The sequence below is a fragment of the Micropterus salmoides genome, unplaced genomic scaffold (assembly GCF_014851395.1).
Source record: "Micropterus salmoides isolate LMB-PRFRI ecotype aquatic unplaced genomic scaffold, ASM1485139v1 Ms_hic_scaffold_22, whole genome shotgun sequence".
Classification (NCBI taxonomy): Eukaryota; Metazoa; Chordata; class Actinopteri; order Centrarchiformes; family Centrarchidae; genus Micropterus; species Micropterus salmoides.
The window spans coordinates 4,503,333-4,529,800 of NW_024041373.1; the positions used below are offsets into that span (position 1 = coordinate 4,503,333).

The following is a 26,468-nucleotide window of genomic DNA, read 5'->3' on the forward strand; positions in this document are numbered from 1 at the left end:
GTGTTGCTTGGAGGGAATGCTTTTACAGTGCTTATATTTATCATGCCCTTTTTATTGTAGCAGTTAAATCTATTGAAAGCAAAACAGAAAGCTTTGGTGGAGCAGATCGAGAAGGAGAAGATCCAGAGCAACAAAGGCTCCTCCTACAAACTGCTGGTGGAACAGGCCAAGCTCAAACAAGCCACATCCAAGGTGAGCTGCTCATCATTCACTGCTCTGCTGTACATACAGTGTGCAGCACCATCCCATTCTGAACTCAGAAAGGACGTCTTAATGGGGTTCATACATAGGCTTGAAAGTTTGGAAGATGCTTCATTCACAGTTATGTTTTCCAGGTTAGGAATATGCTTGAATTTGAATATGCTCCTTGAAACATTCTGGATTTGCAGCTTAATGTCTTAGATAGTGATTTTTCCAGATTAATACGTAATTTTATTTTAAAAACTTGACACATGTTTATTTTATGGTTGCGCTAGCCTCCCTCTGCCAGCGGGGACGTTACCTCCAGGCAATGACACAGCAGCAGAGGGAGGAGGACAGGAGGAAGGACTGATACTCTACATTCTTTCTAAACTTCACTCTGTCAGTAATATTAGGCTGTTTATTCTACTGACATGTCTACAGATTTGTTTCCACTTTATATAGTGACTTTACTGTTGCTGCTCTAGAAACAACATTCTGTTACGTTTAAAGTATAAATCACTTCTAAACCTGCCTGTTCTGAGTGTTATGAATAAGTGAGTAAATGATAATTAAAAAAACAATTCTTAAGTAATGGAAGATTAGAGTATGGATAAGATAAATGTATAATTGTAACTGTATCCGTCCCTGATTCTTATTTTATATTGCACACAGTGTGATCACTCACACCAATGTGAAGGATTACTGCAGGACACTGCGCTTACTTCATCAGTGAGCATATTTATTTCACTTTTGCTCTTGCTGATGTCTGAGTGTGAAAAACTACTACTTGTGTTTTAAAAAATATTGTTATGATAATATTGCAAAGGTATGTGAGAATGTGAAAGTCTGTCATGTTGGTGGAGGAACCCCCCCCCTTCTGTGCAGTGGACATACTAAATACAGGCTGTTGCTGGTCTTTCTCTCTGCTGCTTGGCTCACTGAAATTGCATCAAACGAGAGATACAGACACACAAGCTATGATCAAGTAGTGCGAACAGGGAGATCTTGGTTTGGGCCTAGTAATCATCACAACATGCATTAGGCTATATGTCTGTCAGATGTCATCACAGGACTATAGCTACTGTTGGAATGATGTGCAAACTACATAAAGGGCACTATTGTTACCATATAACAACATAAAATAGAGCAGGTTAGTGCTGAATTCAGAGGATGCTCTGGTTGGCATTACAGCATAATAATTTGACATCAGCAGCTGTTTGCACTGTTTTGTCCTGATTATAGGAGCTACACTGGTGTGATGTGGATCGGCTCTGACAATATTTGAATAATCATGTACGCATAAATCATCCACCCAACCAATTATTTTCTCAGATTTATCCCACCTTTTCCGTTCCTTTTAACTTTCCAGGTGGTTTTTATTGTGAGTGTTTTCTTTAACCATTTACTTTCGCGATTAGAGAGGCTGCTGTCAGTCATTTAAATGTTTCCATGTGTGCAGTAATGTCACAGTAAATACCGGGAGGCATTTATGAAGCAAAACTAAAAACTGTAGTTTTAAACTTGACAGGACAGACGGAGGAAACTCTGCAGAGGAAACAGAATTCAGCTTTAAGCTTGTGAAATAATTTAGACCTCTGATGGAGCTCAGTATTTATCAGAAGGACGGCTGCTTTGCTCCAGACACTTTCACTGTATGAACCAGGACTGTGTGCGAGACCTTTTGGATGTGTAGAAGAACATTAATTAACTTTGGCGCTTCACCCTGTTTCACCCACCTGGAAATTCACAAAACATATTTATTGCCCAAAAATCTGCCCGCAGACAGCGGTGCTCTGTTATTGCACACCACATAGGTTTTCATGTGTTTCCCCAAGTCTGGGCACTCATCGTGGAACAGTTTTTCAAATTGAAATGAGGATTGCGACGGTGTAATCAGCTGTGCCCGCATGGTCCTAAAGCCTTCATTTAAGTTGATCGTGTTATGGTTTTTATTCAAATGATTTTGTTGATAGGGTATAGTCAACATATAATTGAGGGTATAGGGTATAGTCAACATATAATTGAGGGTATAGGGTATAGTCAACATATAATTGTCAACATTATTATATGTTGACTGGACAGGACCTCATACAACATAATTATATGTTGACTGAGGTCCTGACCTCATAGCTGGTTACAGCCATGACTGCAACAAAAATATAAAAAACATTAATTCATAGCTTGATAAGTCCCCTGTTGATTCCTTATTCTAGAAATAATAAATAAAAAATTATGATGAAAACATTCAGTCCAAGTTAATTTGAACAGCTGGTAAGATAACAAAGTGACAACATTGATTGCTGTGGGTCTAAAGGAATTCTGTAAACTTTATTTGTAGTAACAATGTAGATGAGATGAAACGGACTGCGAGAGTCTGAACATTTTTGGTTTAGGTACCTTGAAAGTGCTTGAGCCAGCACGTTTTGCAACATGTTCCCTCCATGTTTTGTGATTTGCATGTTAACGTAGTTTTAAAAGTATGAAGACAATGATGTAAATTTGATTCCTAAAAATTGTTTTGTAGTTTTCATTTTGTTTGTCTATTACAATGGGATTGTACCTGTCAGGCTGTTGAGATGTGAAGTTAAGTCAAAAAGGCTAACTTCAGTCTAGTTGAACTCTGGCTCTAGCTCCAGGCTGTGGTGTCGAGCGCTATGCTCATTGCAACAAAAAGCCGGCGTGGTGCGGTGTGCGGTCTTAATTCGGCTTTACATTTATAATCTACCCTAATTCCAGTAAAAGCCGAGACATGAGAGCGTTGTTGACCCTCTCATCAGCTGTTGGCAATAAAACGAACAAGCAAATTTCCTAAAATGTTGAATAATTCCTTTAACAGTTGATTTACTGTGAAAATTTATCGTAACTACTGCTGGAAGGGTGATCACAATGAATAAAACAAGATCCAGGTTTTTGTTTAAAAACAAAAGAAGCTGAATCCCAGTTTAAAAGGGATATTGTCCCTGCTGTTGTACCTGCCTAATGGCTTGATTGATATTTGCAGAATCATTAGAACGTGACCAGTTTTTGCTTTTGTAGAATATTTTAACTGCAGTATAAATTGACTTTATCACATGATGATGACAATAACAAGTCAATAATGCACATGATATACTTGCTTCTGTAGCTGTTCAATAATATGGCAGTACTTAGTGCAACATAAATCCTGTAGTGCAAGAAATGAAATGAAATCTGCATAGCTCGTCTAATTCAGCATATTAATGTCTCATAATTCCATGTTGACCCTCTCTCCCTCTTCCAGCACTTTAAAGACCTTATCCGTCTGCGGCGGACGGCTGAATGGCCCCGCTCCACGTTGGACACAGAATCCACAACAGCCAAAGAAGCCCCAGAAGTAGAACCTCTGCCTTTTACGCTGTCCCATGAGCGCTGCATCTCTGTGGTGCAGAAGCTGGCCCTCTTCCTCCTTTCCATGGACTTCACCTGCCACGCGGACCTGCTGCTCTTTGTTTGCAAGGTCTTTATCTGACAGTTGATTATGGACTTCTTAAATTTGGTCATTTGTATATACCCACAAATAAATACTTTTTTTTACCCACTCAGGTTCTTGCTAGGATAGCCAACGCCACAAGACCCACAATCCATCTGTGTGAGGTGGTATCTGAGCAGCAGCTGGAGCGTCTGCTGCTCCTGCTTGTGGGGACGGACTTTAACCGGGGGGATATCTCCTGGGGGGGCGCCTGGGCGCAGTATTCCCTCACATGTATGCTACAGGATATCCTGGCAGGTGTGTTTAGTTTGCTTATGGTTTAGTTTCACATGTGTTTTGACTTGATAAACAGTTAGTTTTACTTTCTCTCAGTTTGTGTGACTTGTAATGAATGACTGGTGTCTGATCAGGTCTGGCTTTAGAGCAGCATGTTCTGCTTCATCATTCGTCTCTTGTTGACACAGTGGACCTTTCTATACTGATATCGGAGTTGTGTGTAGGTTTTTCTGCATAGCTGATATATTTTTGTTTTTTTCAACATTATGTTTATTGAATTTTCATTGTATTTTCATACTGAGATAAAGGGTGAAAAGTACAACAAAAAAAAAACGGCTAACAGCATCAGTCCATTGCTGATATCTTGAAGGATATCCATGACATTGATCTTACACTCTTGCACATTCAAAAACTTAACAAAAAGAAGACGTTAGGGAGGTTAAGGCGCATTCATGGGGTAAGGTGACAGGTTATCAATACAATATTAACTGTGCCATTAAATAGTTTTTGTTGTATTTAGATGTTTGGCATTTTATTTGGTTTAGTTTGTGCTGATGTACTTTTAGTTTTTACTAACCATGCTAGCATTATGGCTGTAGGAATAGCGCTGTTGGTCAGTATGTCTGTTGGTCCAGCACTTTCCAGATCAATGTGTCTCAGTAATGACCAGACAAATTGGCATGAAATTTTACAGAGTTTCAAGCCCCCTTAAGGATAAATTCTTCGTTTAGCTCCAGCAGCTCATTGTTTTTCACTTATTCAGTTAAATATCTCAAAAGCTAATAGGTGGATTGGAACCCCAGATGATGAATTCTGACTTTTCCTTTAGCACCACCACTTCAAGCTCATCCACCACCACCGTCACATTTTTGTGTTTTTATTATTGAAATATCTCTGATTGTGGAGCAGATTACTTTAGGTGTTCTTGGTCAAATGAGAATGACTTTTTATGTAGCGCCATCATCAGATCAAAACGATCATTTTTCACCTACTGCCAAACTAATGACACTCCCATCAGCCTCAGCTGTGCTTTGTGTTTATTGCCACGGACCATGTGTTATCTGAATGTTTTCACTTTAACATGTTACCCCCTAAATATGTTCATTTTCGTAGATCCATTAAAAAGATATATATAAATAAAATTACTGTGTGTAATTAAGTGTAACCGTGTGTCCTCCCAGGTGAACTGCTGTCTCCTGGCTCTCTGGATGTGATGGATGATGTGGCGGTGGGTGAGGAGGCTGGGGCATCGTCCTCCTCAGCGGGGGCAGACTCGGACGACTCCCTGCCCCACCCGACACCTATTCCTCTGGTAGAGAGCATTGATGAGGCCCTGGTGCCTGATATCATCGCAGGTACTACAGGGACCTCCTCGGTATTCCAAAGTGCGTGGGTAGCCCTGTCCGTTCTCTACTCTACCCACAACACCACACAGTTGTTGATATGAACTCACACTTTTTATCACCACAATATAAAGTATTTCTGTGGAAACATTTTCTCCCCTTTTTTCATAGTTGCATGTTTACTGTTGTAGTCCACAGTATGGTTTTCTGTGTATAAATATTGTTTAGCTCTGCCTTTTGGGGTTCAAACATGTGGATTCAGAGCAATTGGATTGGGCAGTGTTTTAGTGTATAGTTAACACTCCATTAGAGAAATATATTTTCTTCAGTTTGTTTCACTTATCTGAACATATTCCCATACAGAAGCACTGAGTCTGATCATTGCTGGCTCTCTTGTGTCTGGACTCTCCCTCCAGTATAGGAGCGTAGGAGTTAACAGCTGGATCGGCATTAAAATTGCCCAGTAACGTGCTGAAAAAAGACTTTCTCTTGCTTGTATGTTTTCCCAGTGTGCTTCCTTGGCAATATTAAAGCTGTTTTCATTATCCAAAGGTGCTCCACCTCTATCATCTTTGGAAAAAGATAAAGACATAGACTTTGACTTGCTACAAGACCTGATGGATGTTGATATTGATCCTTTAGATATTGATTTGGAAAAAGATCCACTTGCTGCCAAAGTGTTTAAGGTATGTTGATTGTGACATTGTCTTCTGTTTTATCATGTCATTTTTTATTTACTCGTTCATTACTTGGTCACTGGCTTGTGTTTTGATGTAAAAACTCTAAAGTTGACTTGCTGACTGAAGTAAACAGCCATGTAGCTACATCCACGATTTTGAGAGTAAAGTTGTTAATATAATGGAAAAGAATGTACAGTCAGAAAGTCAGGATATTCCAAGATAGTTGCAGGTTTACAGGAAAAATCTTCAGAAAATGTAATATTATGGCATAAACATAAGAAGAAAAGTCCCAATATTTCATGAAAAAAGCAGTAGTAGTTAAAGGTTAAGTTGAATTTGTACGTGAATAGGTCATAATATTATGAGATGTAGAAGTATAAAACATTATGAAATCCTTTTAACAAAGTAAACTGTAAACAGGTGGCAGAAATCTGTCAGCTTGCGAGTCAAATGAAAGATGTTGATGTCCTCAAGTCATGTATATGAAAATATGTCACTTTTCCTGAAATATTTTTTGGTAAGATTATAGCTTACAAAAGCACAACTTGACCGCATAAAATGACACTTAAAAAAAATGTATATATCCCTGCTTTATTCTTGAAATGTCCTTTTTTAACAAATAACCCAAATTACAGCAGAATTGGGTGAATGTGACAGTGTAGCATCGTAGAGTGCTTTGAGTGTTTGCAAGACTAGAATGGGGCTAAACAACGTCTAGTTTATTATCTAGTTTGTTGGGGCTATTTTTTAGCTTTACACTTTTTAGCATTGTGGGATTTGAAAGCAGATGTAGAACACCATCTGTTGACAGCAGAGTGACCGTAATCCCCTTTGCCTCCATGCTTCTCATCTGCCCCCCTTCCCATCTCCATTCTCAGCCTATAAGCAGCACCTGGTATGACTACTGGGGTGCTGACTATGGCACATACGGGTACAACCCGTACATTGGAGGGGTTGGTATCCCAGTGTCCAAACCACCAGTTGCTGCTGAAAAGCCCGGCTCCCAGGGTCTGTCGGTCTCTGTGTCACAGGGTGAGTAGAGGCTGGATTTTGGGGCTGGTCTTGATCTCTCTAAATAAACGTCTTTCCATCTAACCTATGAACTTTTGCCTCCGTGTTTCACAGCACTGGATGCCCGGCTAGAAGTGGGCTTGGAGCAGCAGGCTGAGCTGATGCTCAAAATGATGGCAACTCTACAGGCTGACTCCATTCTACAGGCGCTCACTTCAAGCTCATCCACAGGTAACCTACCAAAGAAAGCAGGACATTGTTATTTAAATAGTAACTGCTGAACATACAACCTGGAGACGACTCAGTCCCTGTTAGTTTGTGTTGGCATTGTCTTTGTCCCATGGCTCTAAGATTTGCTTGTTGTCTGGCCTTCAGTGAGCCAGCCCTCCAACGGGACTGATGACTCCCTGCTGAGGGCTCTCCATGGAGGAGGCTCTCCTCCAGGCAGCAGCCTGATGGTCCAGCCCTCGTCCATCCCCATGTTGAGTGCCTGCTTCAACAAGCTCTTCTCCATGCTGCAGGTCCACCACGTACAGGTCAGCACACAAGTACAAACACAAAACAGCTGATGGCTGACTGTGCTCTTCAGTGTAGACACCTATTAATGCCTTGACTGTACATGAACAGGTCTTTTCAAATGAGTTCATTGAATTTTAGGACCAAAAGGGAAAACAATTTAAAACATGACACTGTTCAGCTCAGCACGGACTATAAAGAAGAAAAAATAACCAGTATTCTCTACAGGCACATCTGCATAGTGAAGTAATATATTTTTCCTTGCGATGAAGGTCATTAAACACTTTTCTATGTACATTCGTAACATGCATACTAGGATGACCAAGGAGAAGAAATACTGGATCCAGTTCAAGCTCAGTTGCCAATACAGGACAGTAATTTCATACAGGACAGTTTCCAGTTTTTTTTGTAATTTGGGACAGAACTAAAGACATAATGAGGAGATGGAGGGCTTAAACTCGGGGAGAGACCTTCAGGCTAAAAATAGTACTCTGTACTAGTGTTGTCAAGACACTGGAATTTCTAACTTCGATACAGTAATTTGAAAAATATCGATGTTCAGTACCATTTTTGATACCATGGGGGATAATTTACACAACATTCATTAAAATACTGAAATATCTTACCAACTTATCTTAAGTCTTAAGTAAAGTTAATGGTACGTTCTCTTCTCTCTCAGCTGGAGTCCCTGCTGCAGCTGTGGCTAACCCTGAGTCTCAACACTTGTTCCGGTGGCAGTGAGGAGAGCGGCTCAGACATCTTCCTGTTCAACGCCAGCCGAGTGCCCACCATCCCGCTCAACCAAGGTTAGGCCTCCACCACACTAACTCTCCTTCTCAACACTTCTGACAGAGCTGTGTGTTACTATACATTGTCTAGTTATGGCCCCAGCACGAAATGTGCGAGGACCCTATTAAAATGCAAGGAATTCTTTTTTCGTTTTTCTTGTTTGTTTGGTTTTTTTGTATTCCTATTATACAGTGTATGTATATTTTATGTTGTGTGTTTGTCCAGCATCCATCAGTAGTTTCCTGACAGTTCTGGCTTGGTACCCCAACACCTCCCTGAGAACGTGGTGTCTGGTGCTGCACTCTCTCACCCTGATGACTAACATGCCAGCCTGCGGTCAGTATTCCACTCTCACTGGTTTCCTTATGTGTGTCATGAAGGAGCTTAGTCATTATGTCCACAGTGATTGGCTGATCACAGTGGACATATTCCAGAGCAGAGGAAGGTACAGATTAGAAGGATATAAAGAAATACTAAAAATGTATTTCTAAAACTGTCACTGGTTTAATAGATAAAACTTGGTGAAATTACTTCTGAAGTAAATTCTAACTAGAATCAAACTACAGCTACTTGATGATTGATGACTTTAGAGCTAATTGCTTTGTTATTGTTAGGAATTCTCCAAACTTAGGGGCTAATTTTAGCATTAAGATGTCTCATAAAAACACTCCAGATGTATTCTTTTGGACACATCCATGTTTTCTTATTGGTTGTTTAAAGATTAGATTTTCCTGCAGTATAGCTGCATTTGTTTTAAAAAAAATTTCGGCATTCAAATTTTGGATGTCAGACATGGCTCAATCATAAACACAAATTGATGAGCAAAATGACCCCTACTCAGAAATATCCTCCCACAGCACAATAACATAGTTAGAACATACAGGGATATCATCACAGAAACTTGACAAATTTCACACTTGACATGTCTGAAAAGCCCCTGCAAGGTGAATTTCATTGCATTCTGAAAAAACTGGAAACTACCTACTATTCAGAAGATAGGAAGTTAATCTACAACCCCACAACTTTTGTAAATAGTCAGCAGTCTTTAACAACAAAATGTGAAAGTTCAAAGGATCTGAAAACTTTACGATGTCTCAGTACAGAGACATACCTGAGTTAGATTTTTGTATAGTATGTTTTGCGTCTCTTCCCCTCTATTTTATAGTTGTCAGTTTTTTGGTGTTCAATGATTTATATAAACCCTGTGTTTGAACTTCCAGGCTCCAGCAACGGGATGAGCTCTCAGGAAAGCACAGCACAGCAGATGGTGTCTGACCCCACCCTGGTTCATGTTCTGGTGCGCTTCCTGTCCGGCAGCAGCAGCAGCAACGGGACGAGCCAGCACAGCTCTCAGGTGGGACCCACCGCCACCCAGGCCATGCACGAGTTTTTGAGCCGCCTGCAGGTCCATCTGTCCTCCACCTGTCCGCAGATGTTCAGCGAATTCCTGCTCAAACTGATGCACATCCTGTCTACTGAGAGGTACGCAGTCTCTTCATCGGAAACGTATTTTTGGACAACAATGTCACTTTTCTGTAGATGTACTGTAGAGGTCTTTGGGAACTAACAGTCCATCCTCACCCTTCAGGGGGCCGTTCCAGTCAGGCCAGGGTCCGCTGGACGCCCAGGTGAAGCTGCTGGAGTGTACTCTTGAGCAGAACTTTGAGGTGGTGTCGGTGGCCACCATCTCCTCCGTCATCGAGTCCATCACATTCTTAGTTCACCACTACATCACCTGCTCAGACAAACTCGTGTCCCGCAGTGGCTCCGACAGCTCTGTGGGCGCCCGGGCTTGTTTCGGGGGTCTGTTTGCCAACATCATCCGACCAGGAGATGCTAAGGCGGTTTGTGGAGAGACGACCCGTGACCAGCTGATGTTTGACCTCCTCAAGCTGGTCAACGTGCTGGTGCAGCTGCCTCTGTCTGGGGACAGGGAGTTTAGTGGACGGCTGCCTCCAGCCGGCAGTGGGGCGGCTGACAGCAGCGTGTCGGACGAGGAGAAGGTCTGTGGCAGCAAAGAAAGCGTGGCCGGTGGATCCGGGTCCAGTCAGGGTCCTCCTGCAGGTGTAGCCGACCTGGTGTTGGCCAATCAACAGATTATGAGCCAGATCTTGTCAGCACTGGGCCAGTGCAACAGCAGTGCCATGGCCATGATCATAGGTAAGACAAATCCACAGAGAAGTACGACACTGAGTTATAGCGTATCAGCGCGTTGTTTTGGTTTTACCACCCGCAACTTGACGGTTGTGCTTCAGTCCCACTGCTCTCAACAGCCTGGTTTCCAGCAGTAGCAGGAGCCAGCTCTTTTCAGTAATGCTCATAACTTTTTGCCTTTTGGGTTAATGTGAACGCTCACAGTATGGTTAGGTTTAGGCACCACACGAACAGCAGCATCCACCTGACTTCCTCCCTACAGACTCTTTATACTGTGTCACCTGACGTCCTAAAGGCCTGAGGGTGAACTCCCAGGTCGGTAGGTTGAATTTGTAAATGTTAAACAATCAAGTGACTAAATGAGGAAGTCCTAACTGATGTGGGGGACACAGAGGACGCTGTTTTACTTATTGCATTTGAATATTGTTGACTGTACAGCAGGTTATGTCTTTGAAAATGAAACGTCAAAGGTGGTTCATTTTCACATTGTTAGACAATTTCATTTTGACTGAACTATTGCTTGCATTAATTGAAAATCAGGGTTCATCAAACTATTTTTATTATTTTAAGAAAATAGGAGTTTTGCTTTTTGTCAAGCATCCAAATGCTACCAAGCTGTTTGCACCCCTTTTCCGCTTGCAGCTGGTTGGAAATTTTCAAATTTGAACTAACATTGCAATATTTCCCACTGTTGGGGTAAAACATTTAAAATTAAATGTCAAACAGCTATTTCATTTTCATTTTGTTATGGTCATTGAACTATTTAAAATGCATGCAAATAATAAAATTGAACCTGTGGGTGATTGTTCCAGAGAACACAAAAAAGTAAAATATCAGGATGATCAATTCTGCTTCTCTCTGTTCCTCAGGAGCCAGCGGTCTCCACTTGACTAAACATGAGAACTTCCATGGCGGTCTGGACGCCATCTCAGTAGGTGACGGTCTCTTCACCATCCTCACCACGCTCAGCAAGAGGGCCACCTCAGTGCAGGTCATGTTACAGCCCATCCTCACATACATGGCCTGTGGTTATATGGGCAGACAGGTGAGCATCAGACTGTGGTGATAGGGCTGTGATGATCTGATAGTAAGAAATATATAAATACAGTACAATGCCAAAACTTAAATATGTGGTTTTTCTCTTATTATTTTGTTAGGGGTCTCTTTCCACCTGTCAGCTGTCAGAGCCTCTGCTGTGGTTCATCCTCCGAGTGTTGGACACCAGTGAGGCTCTTAAGGCCTTCCATGACATGGGTGGGTATATATACACAACACTTTATTTTGCTTCCTTACCAAACTTTACTCACCTCAACTGCGCCTTTAGATTGTGCAACAACACCAGTTGTGCTATAAATGCATGGTGCATCACAGCGTTGGAAAAACCAGACACATCATCAACATCACCAGCACTACTCATATGGTTTGAAAAACAGTGAACTTTGGCAATAATGCAGACACATTTATGCATTAAAAAGCTTATTCTATGTTATTTCATGTCCTGTTCTGATTGGTTGGTTCGTTGATATGGGTCATAGCAGCAGTTACATTGTGAGAATTTGGTCCTAAATTTCTGACTTTTGCTGCTAGGCTGTCTTTGGTCAAAGCCTTGATAGCAGAAATTTTAAGTTTTGTTTTTTATAAAAAAAAACTGAAGCTGCGGGACACAAACATAATCATGCATTCTAGCAGCTCTTGGAATATTTTCTTGTGTTTTGCCAGGTGGTGTGCAGTTGATCTGTAACAACATGGTGACCAGCACCCGGGCCATTGTGAACACAGCACGCAGCATGGTGTCCACCATCATGAAGTTCTTAGATTCAGGTCCTGGAAAGGCAGCAGACGGCAACCTGAAAACCAGAGTGATGACCTCAGAGCCAGACAACGCAGAGGGACTCCACAACTTTGCTCCTTTAGGTGCTTTCAGTTATTTTTCCACTCAGTCTGTTACATCCTATGGAACAATATTTTTTACATGAATAGAACTTTACAACCTTGCATCAAATCCTAAATGAGCTATTGGTCCGTTCACAGGGACCATCACATCCAGCAGTCCCACAGCGCAGCCTGCAGAGGTCCTCCTCCAAGCCACACCCCCCCACCGCCGGGCCCGCTCTGCAGCTTGGTCCTACATCTTTTTGCCAGAGGAGGCCTGGTGTGACCTCACCATCCACCTTCCTGCTGCTGTGCTGCTGAAAGAGCTCCACATCCAGCCACACCTTGCCTCTCTAGCCAGTGAGTAGCATATAATTTAATATTGAAAGTTAATAAATAATTATGACAAAATATAGTTTTAAACATTCCTTTATGGTTTGCTGTGTCCCCTTCCTCCTACCAACCAGCCTGCCCGTCCTCTGTTTCGGTGGAGATCAGCGCTGATGGGGTCAACATGTTGCCACTCTCTACGCCAGTCATCACCAGCGGCCTGACGTATATAAAGATCCAGTTGGTGAAGGCTGAGGTTGCATCGGCTGTTTGCCTGAGGCTACACCGGCCTCGTGATGCCAGCACTCTGGGTCTGTCTCAGATCAAACTCTTGGGACTGACTGCTTTTGGTAACACCTCCTCTGCAACTGTCAACAACCCATTCCTGCCTTCTGAGGACCAGGTCTCTAAAACCAGGTACCAAAAACTGATTCTGGATTAAGAGTATGTCCATTTCTATTAGTTGTGGGCGGTGTTGTAACCTTTTCCTTCTCCCTGTACAGCATCGGGTGGCTACGTCTTCTCCACCATTGCCTGACCCACGTCAGTGACCTGGAGGCCATGATGGCCAGTGCTGCAGCACCTACCGCCAACCTGCTGCAGACCTGCGCCGCGCTGCTCATGTCACCTTACTGTGGCATGCACTCGCCCAACATTGAGGCTGTGCTGGTCAAGATCGGCCTACAGTCCACTCGTATCGGACTCAAACTCACTGACATTCTGCTGAGGAACTGTGCTGCATCTGGCACAGATCCTGCCAGTAAGACACGCACACGCACACACACACTGTGTGTTAAGCATAGGTAGCAGATCCACAGAACCTTGAAAGTATCAGACAAGGAGGCATTGTAGATGTTGTTTTGCCCCAACAGGAAGTGGTTTTGTGATGCAAGCCATCACAAACAATTTGAATATTTGGTCACAGCAGTGACAGCAAGATATACTCCAATTACTGATGAATATGTACTTGGGTTTAAATGTTTAAATAGGAAGTTGCTGTTTTCTCTATAATTAGTACCGATACATAGATGTATAGTAGGACACATTTCTAGGGTACGGCTAGGAAAATATTCAGAAAGGACTGACCCATTACAGAAAAAGAGTCTAAATATTTTCCTCCAGGCTCTTTTAACAAATAACTGGTCATTGTGGTAATTGGTGAAGCATTAATGAAAGTGGTCTTGCCACCTTAAAGAGAAACCTCTCTACTACTACAATGTGTATTTTCTGTCTACTTGCAACACATGACGCACAGTGACACAGATTATTTCATCAGTCACAAAGAGAGAGACATTTCCAAACCTCAACCTGGGTTTCGGTTAAGGCAAGTTAAAGCTTACTGTGGCAGAGCATCTAAATGGATCGGGTAACGGACCTCTACAGGAAAATGTAAAAAAAAAAAAAAAAAAAAAGATACAAGACAAGGTTAAAACCTGGTATACTGCTGCAGCATGTATTGTCAGTGTGCTCCTGAGGACTGTCCCCCTCACTGTACAGCTTTGTTTATGTAAAAGAAAAACAGCCGTATAACGTTTCAGCGTTATAATGTAAGGAGTTGTCATCAAGTGGGGTAGTCCACCTGCTCTGCTCCAGTCTGTCTGTTTGTACACGCACACAAAAAAATGTCACATTCAGTTTTGAAAGTAATCATGTTAATAACCGTGATTTCAATTATGAGAAAAATAATCGGGATTAGGATTTTTGCCAGAATGGAGCAGCCCTAGTTAGAATACATTTGTTGTTAGAGGGTGAATAAATACTTTACTTTTTGCTTTACTGGGATTGTGTAACAGCAATAAAGGATGTGAATAGATGAGTTTACAGTTAATGGTAATTCTTCCTCAGCACTGAGGCGCTATATAGCAGGGTGTGCAGCCATGTTTGGTCTGTGGTGTTCTTCTGGTAACACTTGTAGACTTCTTGCTTCTTCACAAAATGTTTTGTTTGTATGGGTCCTGGCTTTTTGGAGAATATTGCTCAATATTTCAGTCTTTGCTTCTGTCTTTGTAGATTTGAACAGTCCTCTGCTGTTTGGGCGACTGAACGGCCTCTCCTCAGACTCCACCATCGATATTCTGTACCAGCTGGGCACCACACAGGACTCTGGAACCAAAGACAGGTACATCAACATCCTGCTTTTACCTCAGCTCAAACTGTCCTTTAGCTCCCCTTAATAAGAACCAATGATGAGAAACAGTTTTCTGTCAAGGTGATTTTCCAGACAGACTCATAAGCTGATTGTAAAACGTGTCCTCACACTCTCCTTGTGGTCTTTTACTGCCATATGGTCGTGTTTGTTGCATATAAATTTCCCTTTGGGATTGAGGGGATGATGCTGTGTTTTTCAAACCATGTGAGGAGTTATTTATCAAAGCTTGTTCTGAACCCTCCAGGATCCAGGCTCTTCTCCAGTGGGTCCATGACTCTTCGCGGGTGGCTGCCCACAAGATGAGCGGCCCCATGGGATACGCTGGTGCCAGTGGTGGCTCTTCCTCTGCTTCATTGAGGGAATACGGCCTCCTCATGCCTTCGCCCTCCCACCTCCACTGCGTGGCAGCCATCCTGTGGCACAGCTATGAGCTGCCTGTTGACTACGACCTGCCTGCACTGCTCAACAGAGAGCTCTTTGAGTCAGTCACGTTTTTCCCCATAGTGTGGACACCATACATACTAGTGTTGTCACGATACTAGAATTTCTAACTTCGATACACTAAAACTTATACCTATGGATGAGAGTTGATGACAATAACATAATAATCCTCTTACATTTATAATACTTACATATTATAGAAAGATAATTGTTAATGTAAATAAATATTAAAAATTAACATAAGTCATTACTAGTGGAAATGAATTAATGAATAATAATCATGAAACAGTGATTATTCCTCAGACTATAATCGTACCAACAAAATCTGTAATCGTTGCATCCCTACTAACAGTACTGTGTGTTAAACAGAAGAGCATCAGTTCATTTACCTCTGACCTTAGTCAAAGTATTTCCTCTCAACTGAAACTCTGCAGCCTGAGGTTCCTCAGGTCTGATAGCTCCGAGGGGGATTAGCTTAGTTTTGAGAATTATAAATGTCTGTTGGGCAAACAGGACAGCTATCTTATCAACAACAGTTTTTTGGGCCACCCTGTTTAATACTTAGTGATGTTGAAAGGGGAGAGACATATCCAACCTCTCCGGGGCGGGGCTGTGTGGGCACTGCAGCGGTGAAGAGAAGCACATTTTCAGGATCCATACTGTGGAAAACGAATATTAAAACTGAAATATTAAAAATCTATATTTTTGCTACACATACTGGGGGTGTACTCTGGTACGTAATTGGTACAGCAGGGGGAAAAAATGTAAACATGTAAACACTCAACAGTGGCTCACTGGCCATAATTCTTACTGTAATAACACAAATATACAGTAATGCTCTATCATAAGACTCACCTGTTGGGGTGCCCCCGTAGCTCATAGAGTGCGAACTACCTGTTCCTCTGCGGTCCTTGCTGCATGTCATCCCCTGCCGTTCCGGTCTCTCTATTGTAAAGTGGAAATATTCCATGTAGTTATTGCTGACACATTCTGAATGTATAGTGAGAGCCTGCTTGAACACTGTGGGGAGAAGGACTCCTCTTCTGTCCTACATAAGTTGAATCAGGAAACAGTTTAATACTAATGGTTGCCCATTTTCTCTGTAACGAACTGGGAAACTGTAACTAATGCACCCACACGGTGGATCTTAATGTCAGGGAGTCCTCGAGTTCTGCTCTCTTTTTTTTGTGTGTTGTATTCAGAGGCAGCATCACTACATGAGCTTGACTGGCTTACCGGGCTAAGCTGACTAACAACTGGTGCACTGCCAAAAGTTGGCGGGTACAACTTGCTGTCTAAAATAAAAACATTTAAATATAAATTAAATTCACCTGGGCCACAGACCGGCATAGTGTTTATTACTTGTGATGGGTAACCAAGTCACTGAGTGGTGACTACAGAAAGAGAGAGGATGCTACATCAGAGCCACAGCAGCACATTTTTCAAAACCATGATATGATCTGAACTGTGAGTTTGTGATTTGTTGCCCCCCTCTAGTTTGCCGTGGTGGTGAACTGCATTATGATTTCTAATATTTTGGCCACTCCGTTTACATACATGGGAGGTGAAGAATGTTAGAAACATCTCATTATAATACACTCGAGTACAACACCACCACCCACTATGTCCGCAATCATTACCATAAAGTAGAGTTAATACATTTCTGACAGTGTCAGCAAACATACAAATACATTACAAATAATACATGCATACAAGGAAGGAATTAAGTCCATATATGCTCGCCCTCGTGTCAGTTGAAAAGGAAGAGGAAGTCGCCTGTAAATGTAAAGGCTATTTACATTGGGGTCTCATGTCTGAATAAGTGTAATATTCATCAGTCATGACAGCAGCACTTCGTTAACACTTCGTTAATGCTGACTAACATGACTCCAGTCTGAATTGAATGCCATCAATGAATCCCCCATATACAGCCTTACTTATTACGTTGTTTAAATAACTATTATTTGTTGAATAATAAGTCTGCGGACGCTTAAATTATTGTTATGTAATGATTTACCTTTCTTACTTACCATGAAGATGTCTGAATATTCAAACACTACATCAGCATTGATTTTGCAGCCCTTTGAGGATGAACAACTTACATTCATGATGGATTATTGATGCCATTATTTCCCCTCCCTCCAGGCTGCTGTACAACTGGTCCATGTCGTTGCCGTGCAACATTGTGCTGAAGAAGGCCGTGGACAGCCTGCTGTGTTCCATGTGTCACATCCACCCCAGCTACTTCTCCCTGCTCATGTCCTGGATGGGGATCGTGTCAGTGCCTAGCGCCAGTCACTCTCAAGCCCAGCACCACCGCCTCTCCATGACCGACGACGGCAAAAAGCAGCATGACGCCAACACCAGCACTGCAGGACTTACAGATGACTCCAAGCATGCGAGACCCCCAGTTAATCTGTCAGAGTCCCAGTTAACTACGCTGGCAGCAGCCTCCCAGTCTCCAGGAGCCATAGAGCAACTGCTGGACTCAGGCTTACCCTCACTGCTGGTTCGTAGCCTGGCCCAGTTCTGCGTTGGTCTCCTGGCCAGTGCCGACCTTCCTCTGCCCGCTGCTCAGGCAGAAAGAAGACACCACCATCACCACTATCACTCACACAGTCGGCCGCCTCTGGCTGCAGAGCTGGCCGCTCCAGTGCTGCGCTTCCTGACTGAAGTGGGCAACAGTCATGCCATGAAAGACTGGTTGGGGGGACCAGAGGTCAACCCGCTGTGGACAGCACTGCTCTTCCTGCTGTGCCACTCCAGTGCCAGTGCCGGTGCCAATGCAGGCTGTCAGCCTCTGGGCTCTGGATCTGCCGCATGTACCCCTCCATCCCAGCCTCAGCCTTCAGGGTCACGCTTCTCCCTGGTGTCTTCTGGGCAGGCAGGAGGACTCACCACCCAGCAGAGGACAGCTCTGGAGAATGCCACTGTGGCCTTCTTTCTCCAGTGTATCTCCTGCCATCCTAACAACCAGCGGCTCATGGCACAGGTCTGCTCTTACATTCCGCTCTGTTATGAGAAGACTTAATGCTTTCAATTTTTTTTCAGTTTTGACATCTCAGACCTAATTTGTCAAAGATTTAGAGACTTGTTTTTCAACCCACCAAAGCCACAGACTATGACTTTACTACTACTATTAGTATGACTATACTGTTATTCATGTTTTAAAAATGTGGTAATATAAATATCATTTCTTAAAGAAGTAGGGACTCTGTGAGTGACAATCTCTCTTCATGTGGATATGTTCATTGGCCTCTGTAATGGTTTAAGACTGTATTTTCTGGCTGCAGGTTCTCTGTGAGCTCTTCCAGTCTGCACCCCAGCGAAGCAACGTGCCGATCTCTGGAAACATCTCGGGCTTCATTCGAAGGCTTTTCCTGCAGCTCATGTTGGAGGACGAGAAGGTCACAGTCTTCCTACAGTCTCCCTGTCCGGTGGGTAACTCCTCTCTGCTCTCTCATTTCCCAATGGGAGAGAAAAATGTAAAAAAAATCAAATCTGGCTAAGCACAGCCTCACATCTCCTCCTAACATACAGAGAGCAGTTTTAGTCTGCCAGTCGTATCAAACAAGACAAAAACAACAACTACAATCAATCAAGAAACCCTGTCAGTGACATCATATAAGCATTTTGGCACCAGAGCAAAACAACAAATATGCTGGTCACAATACATGGACCAAGCAGGGACCATAATTCAAGAGGATAAATTAATAAATAGATAATAAATGCTAAGTAAATAAATACAGAGGTTTACAATGCCTTGCACGGGTATAGGATGTTGGAGGCGTGCAAAACCTCAAATAGAGCCAGGGCGAGGGGTTTTTGTAGTGTAGCCTGTTCACTGATGTGTGGAGCAGGTTAGGACCCCTCATTGGGAAACAAACTGATGTTCACTCCTTCGCATCCTGTTAGGAAGAGGTGTTAGATTGCCCTTGAGGGACTGTGGACTATTAGTCTTGTTTTATTTTCTGTTACAAACCCATTTCCTTTTAACAGTGGTTATTAGTTTGATTGATGCTCACTGCTTGTTGTTGACTGCTATGCTTAGATGTTTACAAGTATTTTCAGGCAACCATAATTTCATAAATGTAAAGGGATGTTATCTGTCATTAACAATGACCTGCCGATGTAAATATACAGTATGTAATGAATCAACTAATTTAATATTAAATAATTACACTCGTTCAGTCTAGGGATGCAGGAGATAGCCTTTTCATTTCAGCCTTTCAACAATTTTTCAGTTTAACACTGAGGCACTAAAAGGCTTGTTTAAGAAAAAGGTTCAGTTGTGAACAGAAGAGGAAAAGATGTGAGCTCGGGGGGGTTTGAGGTCCAGCCTGAAGGGAAAGTCCCAGTCAAGCTCTTTTTGTCAACTGGAGGGAATTTCCACACGGAAACCCCCATTCCTTTATCCTAAAGTGGTCACATTATGCTCATTTTCACTTTCATCATTTTATTTAGGGGTTGTACCAGAACAGGTTTACATGGTTTCATCAACACCATATTTTTTGTCATACTGCACATTGCTGCTGCTCCTCTTTTCACCCTGTGTTTGAAGGCTTTGTTTTAGCTATGGAGTGATGCATCTCACTGTTTGGGAGTTGCGCGTGCACAGTACCTAGTTAAGGACTACTAGCCAATCAGAAGCAGAGATTATGACATGCGTTTTCTTGTGATGTCACGAGAAAGCAGAAGTAAATGCTGGACTACAAACGAGCTGTTTTCAGGCAGTTCAGAGCAGAGTTTTCTGTGGGAGATGGGAACTCCCTTTGGGCTGGACTTTGGCCTTTTTCACTTTGCAAACCTGTTACATGCACAAAAAAGAGATATAACTCAATAAAGGAGAGGGGAAAAGCCTAAAAGCATATTATGACCACAAAAGTGTTGTGGAACTAAAATGGCATCGTCTCCTGTTTTCTGTTCTAGTTGTACACAAAAATTCACATACTTCACTAGATCACTATGGTCAGGTACAGTACTAATTCAAGACATGAAATAGTATAGTGGTCTTTCATTCACATTCAGTAAAAAAATTATTCTAGCAGATCTGTTTACAAGGTATCAGAGATTCTACTTTAACTGCCAGAAAAACTCATTTTTAAAACTTCTAATAGTGAACTAAGATTAACAGCAGCAATGTGCAGTATGACAAAAATAGATTAAACAGAGAAAATTAAACAATGTAAACCTGTTCTGGTACAACCCCTATATGGTCATGTGCTCCCACACTATCACTCAGTCTGCCTGTTCCACCCAGCAACAACAGCCTGGTAACGCGATTTATGTCTTGGCCAATCAGAAGACAGTGGGCTTTGAGGGGGGGCTTAAAGAAAGCATCTATAGCTTGTTTCAGACAGAGGCTGAAATGAAGGCCTACATGAAGAGTCAGTATAAAAAGTTCTTGTCTTGTCCGGCAAGTGTCCCATTTTGAAACCTTTACTGTTGAAAAGAGGGGAGCAAGTCAGTTCAGATCCAGAGGGTGACTGAATGGTTTTATTCAAAAACCTCATTGCAGATTCCACAGGGTCTTAAATGCTGCTGAGGAGTGTTTGTGATGTATGCCGGGGAGACATTCCATGAAAGCAATTTTCTCACTACATATAGAATAAAAATGTCATGTTCCTCGATAATGAGTCCCTCCCACCTTTTACTACAACCGCAAACTGATGGTGTGTCACCAAGCAGAAAGATTGATGTAGTATTCAGCACTGACCACAAGGGGACAGCGCAGCAGCATGAAGCAGAAGCCTCCTTTCCAATCACAGTGATCCCCCCAGACTTATGCATGCCTGGTCTAATGTGTCCTCCTTAATGATCCATATTTTACACAGCTCGGTGATTGGTTGTCAGAAAATATCTTTTAGTAGCGTGTGTGTCTCGGAGCAGTGTGTAGAAAAATAGGTTTTAATTATCCAAAGCAAGCAATCTTAGTTGTCTCAGTGTTCTAGGCTGTTCTCACTAGCAGAGAGGACTGTGGTTGACAAGGTCCAGACAAGGTATTCTAGCAACAGTTGCTCAAATTGTCATGACATGTCTACAGATATTGTGCTAAGGGGATGAATGTGTTCGCTTTGGACTCCAGCACCATCAGCATTGTGTTCACTTGTATACAAGAAATATCAACATCTGTTCACCTTGCCAAGAAGCTCTGAGTATGGTCTCCAGACCCAAACAGGTTAGGGTTAGCTCTAACCTTTATACATTTTTATAACATGCTAATACAAAACCATTTTGTCCTTTTCCTTCCCAGTTATACAAAGGACGCATCAATGCCACCAGCCACATGATCCAACATCCCATGTATGGAGCAGGGCACAAGTACCGCACCCTCCATCTGCCCATCTCCACTACGCTAGCTGAAGTCCTGGACCGGGTCTCTGGTATATTTCACTATAGAAAACCTTTCCAGTGGACTAGAGTGTGTGTGTGTTTGTGTGTGTGTGTGTGTGTGGGGAAACGTAAGGCTTACAGCTAATAGAAAAATGAGCTACTAGTGTGTAAACAAGTACACCACGCCTTGTCAGAGTACACGTATATTCTGTCAGCTACAGAGACAGTTACCAGGATAAGAAAAGCAAGCCATACAGTCTATGGTTGTAATGCGGACAGTCTGCCTGATTTACTTCTGCCTCCAATCTACGCCTTAGCCACAACTGTGATAGGTCCGCTTGGTAGCATCGCATTTCCTCCTAGCCCCCCAGAAGTCTGTGCTTTGAAGCAACAGGGCTCTCTGTGAGCAGCTCGTTTTACAAAAACAGTGACGATGCGTTGTCTGCAGCTGACACGGTAAGATGGAAGAAAAATAGAAAAAGTTTTCATAAAGCCGATGTGCTTGTCAGTGTCACTTTCCGTGAACAAACCAATTACAGCCTGGATGGGGCGGGACATTCCAAAAAAGTTTTATGTGTTACAGCAAACTTTTGAAATGTTGAACTAATTGTTCTGCATGAATGGTTGTGATTATTGATGAGTTATTAGATCTACTTAGCATTAACAAATGAATGCATTAATTAGCGTTAACAAGATTAAGGTTGAGCATTTTTCTTGCACAAGGATTTAATAAAAACAACCCATAGAGATGAAACTGCTATAACTGTAATTAATATTATACTAGTGATAAGCTATCAAGTATAGTATTATTTTAAATTCTAATCAAAATAGTAAAATTGGATAATTAATATATTAACATTATACTACAGAATACTATTAAATAAACATTAGGCTTTTTATTTAATGTTATAATATGAATACCCTCATTAATACTAGTTCCTACTCCAGGTTGTGGATAGAGCCTCTGCAGTGGACAGATGTAGTTTTAGCTGATGCCGTTGTGCCAACGTGTGCTCCTCAAAGACAAGTCCCTATGCTTCAAGCTACAATGTATCAATGTCAGTAATTTTCTGTGATGAGTGTTTTCTCTCCTCACTGTGTTATTAGTGTTTAAAAACTGTTTATTGTGTCAGATTTTCAAAAAATGTGTTTCAATATTTAAAAAAATAAAAAAATAAATGTTTTCAGATATGAGGGTCTTCACTTCCATAGTCCTCCACTTGTTTTCAAGTAATTGCACACAAGGAGGAGGAGCACACAGTCTTAGGCAGGGGCTGGTATAAAATGTTCACGGTAGGACAACCTTAAGCAAAAAAATCACGGTTTTCACACATTTTTGTCACATTTTTCAACCCGTGACGAGTTTACATCCTTGATTTTAATTATAGGCTAAATTATCGTGCTGGGCAACGATTTTTAATTGCAAGAAAATCATTTGATCACTTTATTACGCGTAAAATTGAATAATGAATTCTAAAGTAGTGTATTGCGCACTTTTGATTTAAATGTACTGATATATATAATTGCAATAACGTGGTGTGTGTAACATTTTTAACAATTAAGGTGCTTTTTACCAGCAGTATTCCCTTTACACAGCAGCAATAAAATATTTCTTGTAAATCTCAACTTAAACATTATTGTAATCAAATATTAAACCAAAACTTTTTGCTTTTATCAAGGAGCAGCATAAACAGTCCATGTTCAGTAACAAGTTACCCTGTTAGAGTGAGGTGAAGTGTCGCGATGGTGCTCGCCTCAAGCACACACGCCCGCCTGCTGCCAAAGTTGAATTGTCTGAACGCGCAGCACAGATCATTGGAAGAGAGACTGATCCTCGCTGCTTGTGAGTTTCCAGAATCTATTACTGTTTCCTAAATAGTTATCAGGACATCAACAGGAGGGAATTCACATGGCAGAGCATCCCCGCAAAACTAGATGAAGACCTGTCAGGTACAGTTATGTAGCCTATAATTTTAACTTAAGTTAAATAGGCTACAGCTGTGTAGCGCACAGAAGCTGTTGCCTTGGTTACTCCATAGTGCGCCTGCCGTTTACTCGCGGAGCGCTTGTTCACCTGAGGAAAGAGCAAACCTGCGGGCCAAGTAACTATGTTGTGATTTTAAGAACGTTCCTAAGACCGTCATCTTCCCCAATACTAACCAGCATACAGTGTGTAGCTATCCACTCGCTATGGCATTTGATCGTTTGTCTTGCGTTTGTTTATCTTCTTCTCCCACACGCTGCATCCAACATAGTCTGCCGAAGCCTCCCTCCACTGCTTGTCTGGGTGGGTGATTTGCAGGCTGATCAACATCCCGCCCCTCCTGTGACCCATGGTTTGACTGTAGCCTATGTGTAGGCCTATTCAGAGCCAGTGAGCAAAATAATTGTTGGCGTTAATTAATGAATGCATTAACACGATAATAACACTTTAACGTTCCCAGCTCTGCTAAATTATTAACAAAATGTATCCCAGAAGTCAACGCTGTGGATCAGCCATGTGCCCTTGGGCTTTAATCCTCTGAACATTCTTTGACAATCAAGGTCAGTGGTGCAGCCTGGATGCTGTGAGCTGCAGAACATGATGAATGGCTCAGCTCTTGGGACCTTGAAGAGCTGATAGAAGGCCTGATACACTACTGCTGTTATGGGGCTATGTTTGGGCATGTGCGTGTGGCTGTGTGTCTGAGACGCATCATCTATTGCCTGTACTTTTATTGCACAGATTTTCATCAAAAATATCTACAATATCTACAGTTTTAAGCCTGCCAAAAGAAAGAAATCCCAAAATGAATATATTGTATTACTAATGTGATTTTGTAGTTCATGCTTTCTTCTGTTCACCCAAACAGACACACCCAGTATTACAGCTAAGCTGATCAATGAGCAGAAAGAGGACAAGGAGAAGAAGAATCATGAGGAGAAGGAGAAGATGAAAGCAGACAGCGGCTTCCAGGACAACTACAGTGTTGTTGTGGCCTCAGGTTCTTGGTTCTCTTCCTTACATACCCCTTATCCCATTGCCACACAGCCATCATCTAATTAGCCAACCTCTGCTGGCCTCTGCATCTTGTTCCACTGCCTACATGCCAATCGTGTGTGTGTGTGGAGGGTAGAGGGAGAGAGAGAGAACTATTACACAGTTGTGCCCAAACTTTGCAGGACATTTGAATCAATTATCACTATTGATTAACCTCACAAAGAATAAAAAATGTTTTTTTAAACAGTAGTTGGTATAGAACTGCGATGTACAAGCTAGCACTATGACCAAAGCTTGTTCTTTGATTTTCTGCATTTTCAAAAGATAAGAACAGCGTAGATGGATGACGCAAGTAGGTGATGTGCCTCCACTACGAAAATATGAATGTATAATTATGCATATTGTGCTGTTGGACACATTGTTTTTTTAGAGCTTTCTCGCACTGTAAGGACCATTCAAGGAGTAGTTAACATTAGCTTAACATCAACATATCTAACATCTGCTACAGGGAGGGAAAAAATTATTTGATCCCCTGCTGATTTTATATGTTTGCTCACTGACAAAGAAAAGATCAGTCTATAATTTTATTGGTAGGTTTATTTGAACAGTGAGAGACAGAATAACAACAACAAAAATCAGAGCATGTCAAAACTGTTATAAATTGATTTGCATTTTAATGAGTGAAGTAAGTATTTGACCACCTCTCAATCAGAAAGATCTCTGCCTCCCAGGTTTCTTTTATACAGGTCACAAGCTGAGAGTAGGAGCACACTCTTAAATCGTCAAATCTTGGGGGAGATCCTCCTTCGCTCAGCCAGGGCATTGAAAATGGGTCGTGGATGGGTAATCCAGCAGGATAATGACCCAAAACACAGGGCCAAGGCAACAAAGGAGTGGCTCAAGAAGAAGCACATTAAGGTCTTGGAGTGACCTAGCCAGTCTCCAGACCTTAATCCCGTAGAAAATCTGTGGAGGGAGCTGAAGGTTTGAGTTGGCAAACGTCAGCCTCGAAACCATAATGATTTGGAGAAGATCTGCACAGAGGAGTGGGACAACATCCTTCCTGAGATGTGTACAAACCTGGTGGCCAACTACAAAAAACATCTGACCTCTTGTGACAGTTTGGTTTACAGTTTAAATTATTATTGTTCGGGCTGCCAGTCAGGTCTCTCTCCTGACAGTAAGATACGGGTTACTGGTTGTCAACGGTTTTTAAATCAAATGTCACAAAGGATGTACATCTTAAAATAATATCCACCCTCCTACTGAATGACCATAAAAGAAAGAAACACCACAAACTCAAAAGCTTGGCACAAAACAAAATATTCCATCCATCCATCATCAAACGCTTATCCTGTGTACAGGGTCGCGGGGGGCTGGAGCCAATCCCATCTGACATCGGGCGAAAGGCGGGTACAACCTGGACAGGTCGCCAGTCCATCACAGAGCCACACATAGATGAACAACCACTCACGCTCACAGCCACCAAAACAAAATATTGGTGTATTTAAAGATTTGACACAAAAACACAATCACAAAGTAAAGCACAATCCAACTCAAAATTCCTCTTCGGGTTTTCTGCACACTTAAACCAAACAATCTCAAAAACACAAATTAGTTGCAGTTCATTTCAAAAAGCACAAAAATAAATTCAGTCCAGTGCTGATAGCGAGCAAAAATAAAGATGGTTTAGTTTCTCAGGCACCAAACAAAAGAAAACGTCAGTAAAGAAAAAAAGTTTGATAACTCATGGAGTCCAGTCAAAGAATCCAGTCTAGGGTTTTGCTGCTGGGTTGTGAATGTTTTACTGGCTTCCGCAAACAACTTTGCACGACGAATTATTATCCAATCCTGAGGATTGGCGTCCGATAGTCACAGATGAAATATGGTAGGCAGGGGATTTAACTACCTTACTTTTTGCTTTGTTCTGACTGTCAAAGAGCGTGTTGCTCTGGCTCATTTT

At 42.0% G+C, this 26,468-nt stretch overlaps 1 protein-coding gene across 9 annotated transcripts in view; it reads left to right on the plus strand.

Annotated features, from left to right (window-relative positions):
- The window catches only part of birc6 (baculoviral IAP repeat containing 6), a 135,927-nt gene that overhangs the window by 44,979 nt on the left and 64,480 nt on the right, over positions 1-26,468 (plus strand). For 2 of the 9 annotated variants that reach the window (XM_038737598.1, XM_038737600.1), the window contains exons 34-58: positions 61-192; positions 856-912; positions 3,443-3,658; positions 3,745-3,928; positions 5,089-5,292; positions 5,803-5,936; positions 6,809-6,962; positions 7,056-7,172; positions 7,317-7,477; positions 8,137-8,263; positions 8,472-8,582; positions 9,467-9,728; positions 9,835-10,406; positions 11,270-11,445; positions 11,558-11,654; positions 12,120-12,314; positions 12,432-12,632; positions 12,740-13,019; positions 13,106-13,362; positions 14,613-14,721; positions 14,996-15,232; positions 17,338-18,184; positions 18,486-18,629; positions 21,446-21,575; positions 24,378-24,509. In XM_038737598.1, coding sequence (XP_038593526.1) covers positions 61-192; positions 856-912; positions 3,443-3,658; positions 3,745-3,928; positions 5,089-5,292; positions 5,803-5,936; positions 6,809-6,962; positions 7,056-7,172; positions 7,317-7,477; positions 8,137-8,263; positions 8,472-8,582; positions 9,467-9,728; positions 9,835-10,406; positions 11,270-11,445; positions 11,558-11,654; positions 12,120-12,314; positions 12,432-12,632; positions 12,740-13,019; positions 13,106-13,362; positions 14,613-14,721; positions 14,996-15,232; positions 17,338-18,184; positions 18,486-18,629; positions 21,446-21,575; positions 24,378-24,509 — 5,236 coding nt within the window. The remainder of the gene's footprint in view (positions 1-60; positions 193-855; positions 913-3,442; positions 3,659-3,744; positions 3,929-5,088; positions 5,293-5,802; positions 5,937-6,808; positions 6,963-7,055; positions 7,173-7,316; positions 7,478-8,136; positions 8,264-8,471; positions 8,583-9,466; positions 9,729-9,834; positions 10,407-11,269; positions 11,446-11,557; positions 11,655-12,119; positions 12,315-12,431; positions 12,633-12,739; positions 13,020-13,105; positions 13,363-14,612; positions 14,722-14,995; positions 15,233-17,337; positions 18,185-18,485; positions 18,630-21,445; positions 21,576-24,377; positions 24,510-26,468) is intronic. The other 7 variants (XM_038737604.1, XM_038737606.1, XM_038737605.1 and 4 more) reach the window with 6 other exon arrangements.